At 42.0% G+C, this 9,624-nt stretch overlaps 1 protein-coding gene across 1 annotated transcript in view; it reads left to right on the top strand.

Moving 5' to 3' along the window:
• Positions 1-1,239: 1,239 nt before the first annotated feature.
• Positions 1,240-9,624, top strand: part of CCDC158 (coiled-coil domain containing 158) — a 35,644-nt gene continuing 27,259 nt past the window's right edge. Inside the window, 4 exon segments of the mRNA XM_075422088.1 lie at positions 1,240-1,293; positions 3,886-4,005; positions 6,224-6,262; positions 9,287-9,396. Of these exon segments, the coding sequence (XP_075278203.1) occupies positions 1,240-1,293; positions 3,886-4,005; positions 6,224-6,262; positions 9,287-9,396 (323 nt within the window).

Below are 9,624 nucleotides of genomic sequence, written 5' to 3'. Positions count from 1 at the left end.
ACTCAGACAAATACAAAACCCACTCAGGCAATCACAGAACAATGAAGTTGCAAATTAAAGTCCCCAGAAGCCTGCCACAAGGCATCCCTGAACACGTGAAACAAGAAGAGTCTGAGACAGAAAATTTTTCTTCAGAGCTAGAGTCCAAGGTGATGGGTTAAAAACATTTCCCAATAACATATCAGCTTGCTGTTTCTCCTTCAGAATTGAGAGGTTTTACTGGCATTTCAGCACTGTGTTTTTCCTATTCCCAGGTATTCTGGGCATGATAGCTTTGTAAAGATTATCTTCCTGTCTTCAGTATATCAAACTTGTGCTTTTAAAGATGTGGGCAAAAAAATTAAAAAATATTTATAGATTTAAAGCCCCTTGGCCAGCAAATTGCCCAAATCCAAACGAATGCTTCATTTGTGATTGATTATCAGTCTTTTCTTCCTTTCTGTTTGTGATTTACCATTACAATGGCTTTTATGTCTCAGCCCACTGCACTAAAAGAATGGAAGCGTCTTCTCCCTCTCCCGCTCTCAGTTACTCTGTCCGCTTACTTCACAATTTTCTGACTTGTCAAAAAAAAAAAAAAAAAAAAAAAGGCTGGGGGCGGAGGAGAGAGAAAGTCCATTCCTAAAACTATTTAGAGAGGTTTAAAATGTGAAATAACTCCGCACTTATTGGATTAAAAGCACAAAAAAGTCTATCAGGAAAACTGGAAAAGCAGGTGAAATTAATCCTTTGGGAAAAATGTTAAGATGATAGCTGAGCTCTTTTCATTTTCTGTGCTCTCCCCGATGATCTGCCAAAGCTGCAGCAGCTACTGCTGCTATGAGGGAGGGTAAGGAAGTGAGAGAGAGAGAGAGATGGATTAAGGCAAGCAAGGCAGTGCTGCTCAATTGTGGACATCAAGCATGCAATTATAAAATGCAGTGTGCAAAAGCTGGGGCTCACCCTTTTATTATGCCCCCAGAAACCACCATCTTTCTATTGTACTTGCCAAGGAATTGTAACAATCCAAATCGTCAGTTGCTGAAAATACAATGGACCTGTTCCAAATCATGCAGTGCAGCATTGCTAATAATTCTGCTGTCATAAAGTGCTTTTCCTCCACATGGAGCCTACCAACTTCCCTGGACGTATTTCTTTCCCCCATTTACACTGTCATAAAAGGTCAATGCTTTCCTAATGTATGGAATAAGAAATAACACTGAGAACTTACGATACTTTTAGTAATGTAGGCAGTCGCCAATGACTACTGCAGAACTTATCAATGTGGGTGCTTCTGTTCTTGTGTATATGCATGTAGGGTTAGGGATTTGGTTCATTGTTTAAACAGGTGTTGACAGCATATATCACTGAAGGTGTTAAAAAACAATTCTGTTTTTTATTGTCCCTTAAACAGTATGATAGAGAACATAGTTCACAGACCACTCCCTTTCCTGCTGGCATAGCTGAGTACACAAATAGTAGTGCCTATGCCTCTAAGGTGCCCAGACTTTGGATCTTATAGTGCCTGGGATATGCATTATTTCTCCTTCAGGCTCTGAAAGCTGTGAAGATCTTGTGTTAACAAACCCATAGTGAACTGTGGGGTAAAAGCTTTGGACCTACGACTAAAACCACAAATCTTTGAATTTATTCATGCCCTTCATGCCACCCCATTCCCGTCCCCTTTAAGATGTTTCAGTTTCCCCAGAGCCTTCTATTTGCCCCATGTGTCCCAGCTCTCATTCCCAACAGCCATGCAGAGGAATGCAAAAAAGAGGCCCAGGCCCCTCTCTCTATTTTTCATGGTAGATGATCCTCAATCCTTGCTTATGTTGAGCTTTGTTCCCTCTGCTTCCCTCCCAGGGGCTGAGTTTTCATTAGCTTCACATGCTGGTCAGGCTCACAGATTGCTTTTATCCAGAACTCACCCTTTGGCCTGACACAAATCAGATTTCTGTAGTTTTACACTCCTAGTGTTTCACTGTAAAAACCCTCATTCCAAGTCACCACAAAGAGCAATTCATCTCTGTCCCTCCACAGACCTTCTAGAGACAGGCTCAGGCTCCAGGAGCTGTCTCTGGGGGTCATGCATCCTCCTATCCATAGCCATCAGGACTATTTAAGACTGTGTAAGAACATGTCAGTCTGTTAACAACCAAAAGGTATTTCTTTGGATTGTATCAGTTTCCAATGCAAAACACTGGTCACTACACCTAATGTCTGCAGACACCAGAATTTCAATAAGAGCTATATTTCCCATGGTGCCTACAGGAGATGATGATTAACAGTTATCAAAATAATTTCTGAGATACAGTTTTTTGTCTACTCCAACACTGCAATTCATTTCAGGTACTGAATCCAACATCATTTTTGCCAATACCTCCATTAAATTTGTCACCATTGCAAGAACATAATTTTCTCCGCCTACTACCTCCAGATTTGCTAGTCCTTCATACTGTTAATCCAGCTCTAAAAATGTCACATACAGGTGCTTGTATATATCAAAGACCCATGACAAGCTAAGCAAAAAGGTTTGATTGATCACGCAAAAAGGCCTGCCAGATAATGCACTGCTTTCTCGGCAGACTCTTATTCAACACAGGAGTTAAAAATCTGTCAGGTGCTCATAGAATCCAGTTGCCATCCGTGTTACTCATACATTTCTCACGAAGAAAACTGTCTAGGCCATTGTCACAATGCTAACCTTTCGGTGACACCCCAAAAAACCAAAGAAATTTTGTAACACTAGAGATAGCAGCAACTCCAGCCCACACACGTGGGATTTAACTTCCTGCCAGATGCAATGCAAACAAAACCAGTGCAAGATAACTTAATGACATGCAGGAACTATTGATGAAGGAAGTGGGATTAACAACACGCAGATGAGCATTGCTGTGCTTTTGCTGAAAACTAACTCTTCCTAGAAATAGATTTCAGTGCTGAATACAATTAAAGCAATATTTGCCATTCACCTACATATAAACATTTCAAAGTATTAAATACAAACCTTTTTTTCTCATCTTTCCTTTAGCAAGAACCTCAAATAACATAAATATTTCAGCGCTGTTGGCTACAAGAAAGGAATTGTTCTGCGAGGAATTCCTCCCAGGACAGAGCTGAGACACTGTCTGTTAGGGTGCAATAGAAGTGACCTGGGTTCAGAAAAGCACTGTCCACATGGAATAATACATTTGAATTAAAATTTTGCAGTTTCAGTGTAAGAGAAAATAAATTTGAAAGAGAGTCACGTCATAACCCTTTCCCTCCATTGTCGAGTACTACACTGCTATAGCAGGAGAAATTACCGTTGATTTCACTTTTCAGAGTTCACAATCAAACCCTCTATTTATCATCAATAAAGGCACTGCCTCCTTGCTAGAAGCTGCTCTTACTTTTCCTGAATTCCTTCAAATATTCCAAGTTTCTTTTGTAAATGAAGTTCATCAGAACAACACTGCCCCCATCTGCTGGCAGTGTCAGTTGTCACAGTTTAAGGTGATTTGATTGATTTAGATGCAAACATTTCACAGTTTAGTTTATAGGCATTTGCTATGGTTTTCCCTTTCAGAAAGGAAGCGGAGTCTTTACTGAGTATTCAGAGTGGTGTTATTAATCTCACCTGGGTCCCTGAGCTGGCAAGTCATTAGGTCAAATCAAAGGTAAACCTAGAAATCAGAGAAAGGAAATTCAGCTCCTAAATTTTGTAGACATCTGTTACTGCCTTTTTGCTGGGGATTTAAACATTATGCTTAGTTCAAATCTCCCCGCTGTTTAGTTATATCCTGTAAGTTCAGAGAAAGTAGTTTCACAAATCTCTAAAGAGAAGTTTTAGAAAATAAAACAGACCTCATCTGTACCGAAGGGACTTCTGAGGAGGAGCAACATGCCAAAATGGCTCAGAAGTAGACATCAGAAGAGCTGGTCTCAGCTAGGAGAGTGGAGACCAGAGATCTATTTTCAGCTGAATAATTCGTACTTGTCTTCCCTGAGTCTGAACTAGTCCACGTAAAACCACTTTTCTTCTTTATTCTTTAGGTTTGTCTTTCAGGTGAGTGGTTTTTTCTCTTGTAAACTAAAAAGGTGTGTTCTCCACTGAGGAATGGTTATGTGTTTTTCTTCTTAGTAGGTATCTAAAGATATATATGTCAGTCTCACGAGTTTGCTCCGACTTATGTTCTCCAGCTCTGATTTTGTTTTGGGCCCCATTCATACACCTGTTCCTGGAGACTTGTAACATGGGATGTCTGATAGAAGCTGTTGGCTGTAATTTTGTATAACTTGAAAAGAGGGACAGCCTGTTGACATCTGTATGTTCACTCTTGAAATCAAGATCCAAAATGGGACAGCTAGCCATAATTTTCTTTGCTGAAGTAAAGTGATCATCTCTTGACTCTGCACCCACTCTCTCACCGAGAAATGAAAATACCAGTCAGGCAGTCACCTTTAGGTATTCAAAAACATTTCACGTCTGAAGAGATCGGTGTAAAAATAAAAATATTTTCAATTTATTTCTGAGTTGTATTTTTGAGAAGATGCTTTTGGCCCTCTGGATTTTCTCTGGTGGGAGTAAGCCTCCTCACCCCAACTTTTGCCTTCAGTCATCTTATGGTCGCCCCCCCACACCCCCTCCTGACATGTGCTACCTTTGCTGGTGAAATACCTTGAGGAAGTCAACCCAGGCCCTCCCCTACCCCCGTAGAGAGGATTTTTGTCTCCAGTCTCAAGCACGGCATCATTAAATCACCTGCCATCCCAATCCAGTAGCCACGACGGCGCCGTAACTCCTGTGCCCACAGCCTGAGGGGAGCACGTGTGAGCGGCCATTTTGGGGCTGAGCGCCGGCGCAGGAAGGGAGCGGGGATGGCGACCGGGCTGCGGCGGCCGCTGGCTTTTCCGAGGCCGCGCTGAGATGAAGCGGGCGGCTCCTGGAGGATCGGTTCGCAGCCGCGGGAGGTCTCCTTCCCGGGCAGGGGGGGAGGCTGGAGAAGGGGCAAGGCGGCTCTCACCGTGAGGGAGCAGCCTCTCTCAGGAGGCAGTACTGGCGTGCCTGCCCTGATGAGGTACGAAGCCCATGGGAGCGGAGGCGTGGCAGGTTTATAGCGGCCAGGGGGACTTTGGGACCGGCCTGCGTAGGTGGGGGAGGCCGGCCGGGGCACTCAGGGTCTCCCTCGTTTCCCGCCATGAAAAGGCAGGTGGCCGCATGGGGCGGACATTTTGTCGGCGTGCGGCCGAGTGATCTGCAGCCGGCCTCGCCCTCCTTCGCCGCATGGAAAACGCGGGCTGGCGAGTGACAGGGTCCGTCCTGCTTTGGGAGAAATGGCCCTGTCGTCGTGGCACTGTTGAATTTTCAGGGCCTGCTACGTGAGGGTCGAAGGACAATGCTTTCGCATTAAGGAAGCATTTCGCGTACTAGGGATTGGGGTCTGAGATAAAAGGCTCCACTTTTCTCTATCACGTGCCCTTAAGAAGCACCCGCGGGGGTCTTTTTCAGTCAGATTGGCATACTGAAGGTGTCGAATTATGCATGGTATGGAAACTGCTACTGTAGCTACCTCTTGACTTGCAGTGTGGTCCCATGTCTTCCAGAGGACCCACTCAAGGAGGAAAAACCAAATAATGCAAATAAAACCCCATCAAATACCATCCGGCTCAGAACTACCCAAGTGATAAATTTTCCTTCATATCTCTCCCCCCGCCCTGCCCCCAAGGAAAAGGTTCACAGACCCCAAGGACTGCTAATAGCAATCACGCTCTCAAAATTCAGGACATACAAGTCTAGACTTGCCCATCTTGGGCTCACCCCAGGCTTCAGTTTTTCTTCTGGGCTTATCTCCAAAAGCACTCTTGTGAGGAAGGAGTCCATTTGGCTTTATTCAAGCAGGTTGGGATAGGTGACATTTGCAGGTGAGATCAAGGCAGACATTTATAGAAATTTAATCTTCAGTGTTTCTTGTAGAAAAACTCTGTATCTGGAAACATTGTAGGAAAGTGGTAATGTTTATAGTTTGCCATTTGATTGTTGTTGCCAAACATAATAGGTGATGCTAAAAGGTGCTTCTAAAAGCCTGCATCTGGGTTCATCCTGATGAGACAAAGCATAAGACTATAAAAGGAGAGAAACTATCTCCCTCAATATCCTCTAACTCCTTCTGCATTAGTAAAATTAGATGGGCAAAAATCATTTTTTATTACATAAAGTTGATTTTTAATACATTAGAAAATAAGGACCGATCTGTTTATTCACAGGTGGTGTTACAATGAGCAAGAATATCCAGGAACTAAGGTAGTACACAGGTTTTGTTTGTTATTAGAGAAATTCCTGTAGCTGCTACCTGTTGTTACAGGAAATAGCACACTCACTGAAAATGGAAGCCAACAGATTCCTGAGGTGTAGTCGGTTTTACTAATGTGACAGGAAAGATGTGAACACAAAATTTAAGGATATGGGTGCCCAAGGCACTCTAAAGTGAAGGATGAATTTCACTGATCATTGTAATTTGTGTGCCAGGATAATAGCTGAATTTCTATCCATAGTGGAGCGAGTTCTTCCTGCTGGCAATGGGATTTCTGCATAAACAGCAGGATGTAGTACTGCCCTTTGATAATGAATTTTCAGGAGTCCAGGATTCTGCCTACTATTATTCAAACCAAAGTGTCATCTCACCACTGTGCTTACTGCAACAGTATGTAGTGGGAGAAGCATAGAAAAATGGTCAGGAAAAAGTGACACTTTTGCTTAGTGTACCTCAGTCTCAGTGTCCAGGGAATTAGGATGTAAATGCTTACTGAATCTGAATGTCTGTCCCAAGTGTCAAATTTATTAGTCCTGGGGATTTGTCTAGTCATTCTTTTAACCTGTTCATGCATTTAGTTTATACTTCATAATAACAGGGCAGTGTTGACAGAACCTCACCCTTGCCTGTAGCTGATGCCCCTTCTCCTGACTTTCAGGGTAACAGACTCCTTAGGATGTTTTTCCCCATGCTCTGCAGCTCTGTTTGCATCTGTGTCCTCTAATCTTTTTTGTCACTAATATTACAGAATGAAAATTCAGGTTTATCAGAATTCATTAATACAGATGCAGAGAGGCGGCATAACAAGTGCATTGCACAGACACAGGGACTTGTGTTGTGGAAAAAAAAGTTGCATGGACAGAAATGAACTGTGCATGTTGTAATTGGGTCATTTGTGAGTGTCACAGTCTTGCTATGCACACACAACAATACTGATGCCAAGTGACAGGGGGCTGCTCTTCTTGCTGGTCTCATATTCCTCCTTCCAACCTGTGGACTTGCCACTTATAATATTTTCCTGTAATTTCATATTCCTCTTTGTCCCTCAACTTTTTCCTTCATGTTTCTTCTCAACTTTCTTTTATTTACAGCTTATAGGTGAACTGCCAAAACTTCCCTATTACTCTCAGTTAGACTGGATTTCTTCTCTTTTGGTCAGAAAAATTCCTTTTGCCCCTGCTTTTTTTTTTTTCTTTCTCTTACTTTTCTACTTTCTTTGCACACACACATTCCCTCTGCCCCAGGAATGTAGGAAACGAACTGTTGCCTGGTCAATTCCAATAAAATAAGATGCTGTGAATCCACACAGGTTTCCTTTCTTCTGTGCTTGAGGTTTTATATAACCAAACACTTCTCTGATCATACAAGTTTTCTGAGATGTTTCTTATTATGCCTGCAAATGAAGTATTTGACAGATTTCTGTGGGTTTCATTGACCATGCAGTTACAGTTTTGTGTCAGTAAGGTAACATTTTACTGGCCAGCTAGGAGAAAAAATGTGGAAATAAAAGGAAATCCCTTCCTTTTCAGAAGATGAACCAATTTGGTTCTGTTTATTTGATGAAGTGTTATTTTACTTGTTTGGACTTTTATACATTATGCCTGCTAATGGAAAAATACGATGATTCAGTTGACTACAGTGGAGCTGCAGCAGTTGAAGATGTGGCACTGTGTTGCCAAATATAAGTGCAAACCAGGAAAATACAGCAGCGTTACTTAATAAATTCTTTGGTTTCACTTCTCTTTTCAGTTACTCATTTCAATTTGCATTTGTGACACAGTGCACTTGGATACTCTTCTGTATTAAGCCTTGCCTTTTCAGCAAATGTTTCTATGTGCTGTTCTGCAGGGAGGCACTGGAAAGACAAACAAAAGAGGCTCTGAAAGTCCACGAAGAAGCCACCAAATTCCCAGTGGAATCAATGAGGCGTTTTTTGAGTCATGAGGAATCTTTACCAAGTGGCAATATGCCTAGCATGGGCAAGTATTAATTAAACAGATTTCAGAACAAGATTTGGAAGTAAATCACTATAAACATTGCAGACTTATGTGAGTTAGAAGGGTGCTCATAAGTTCGTATTCTAGGTTGAATCCTCTTTAGGCCCTGCATCTTGAACAGTGCTTGTTGACACAAGCCCAAGGTAAAGGCAGAGCAGTTCTGAAGTGTTCTCTGAATGCTGTGGCATTCCCCACTCAGTGTGGCACCCTAGAATTGGCTGGGTTTGTTGTCTTTAGAAAAGACAATTCCTAGGTTTGACTATTGATACATTGGCACTGAGAGACACTAATGGCCACTTTGTACAGATGACTGCTTATTCTCATGTAACGTCTCTTGTTTCAAAACTTCAATTTATCTGCCTTTCAGGTGCTGCTAGCCAATTTCTCTGCAACCAGAATGTTTTACCTTCTTCCATTCTCAGCACAGTGGTGGAAAACTCAGCCTCTTCTAGTATTGGTAGCAGTCCACCCAGTAGTGTCTTCTGTTTCAAATATGAAATACATACTGATTCTGAGAAAGAAAACGTGAGTGGTGCTGGTGAAGAACACGTGGAAAACGTTCTGAAAGAATACTTGCACAAAGGTAGAGATGTGCAGAAGAGGCTGAATGAAGTGAGTTGCAAATTTGGGGCAGCTTCTTAAGTATAGATGTGCTTTTGTTGTTTTTGTCATTGCTGAGTCTTTGGACAGTTTCGCCAGTGCTATTTTGAGCAGTCACTTGGCTGCTGTATATTGTACTTGGCCATCATGATTTCCATGTGTCATTTCACAGACTGAAATAGGCAATGGGCAATAATGTTGTTGGCACGATCCCTGTAACGGTGTTCCACGCAGAGTCAGTCCACTGCAGCACAGTGTGACTAGCTGGTTAACTAAGAACTATTTAAAAAAAAAAGAAAATAAACAAAAGTAACCTGTTAATTCCCATACCTATGCTGCTTTCAGCCTCATTTTTTTAGGTTATGTATTCAGTGTTTTGGTTGGTTTATCTTGGTTGTTTGGGTTTTCCTCCTTTAGACCACTCAGCTACATGAGCAACAGAAAAGAAATTTAAGACTGATCGTTGCTGAATTGCAGACCAAACTGATGGAAGTGCAATTGGAAAGAGATGCGCTTCAGGATACCAGGTATGAAGGCCAAGACAGATGTGTTATGGAGAGTTTATATGTGGGCTTTGAGAGGCACACCAGATCATTGAAGTGAGAAACTTGCCCTCAGGAATGAAGACTATGAGACTACAGTACTGTGGTTTAGAAAATGGCTTATTATGTAATTGTAAAAACTAGCAGTTAATCAACATATTAGTTGATTAGTCAGGATAAAAATCTGTGTTGTGAATCTTGTTTTTAAAATTA

The sequence above is a fragment of the Opisthocomus hoazin genome, chromosome 5, assembly GCF_030867145.1.
Source record: "Opisthocomus hoazin isolate bOpiHoa1 chromosome 5, bOpiHoa1.hap1, whole genome shotgun sequence".
Taxonomy (NCBI): Eukaryota; Metazoa; Chordata; class Aves; order Opisthocomiformes; family Opisthocomidae; genus Opisthocomus; species Opisthocomus hoazin.
This window is presented reverse-complemented; position numbering and strand designations above follow the sequence as displayed.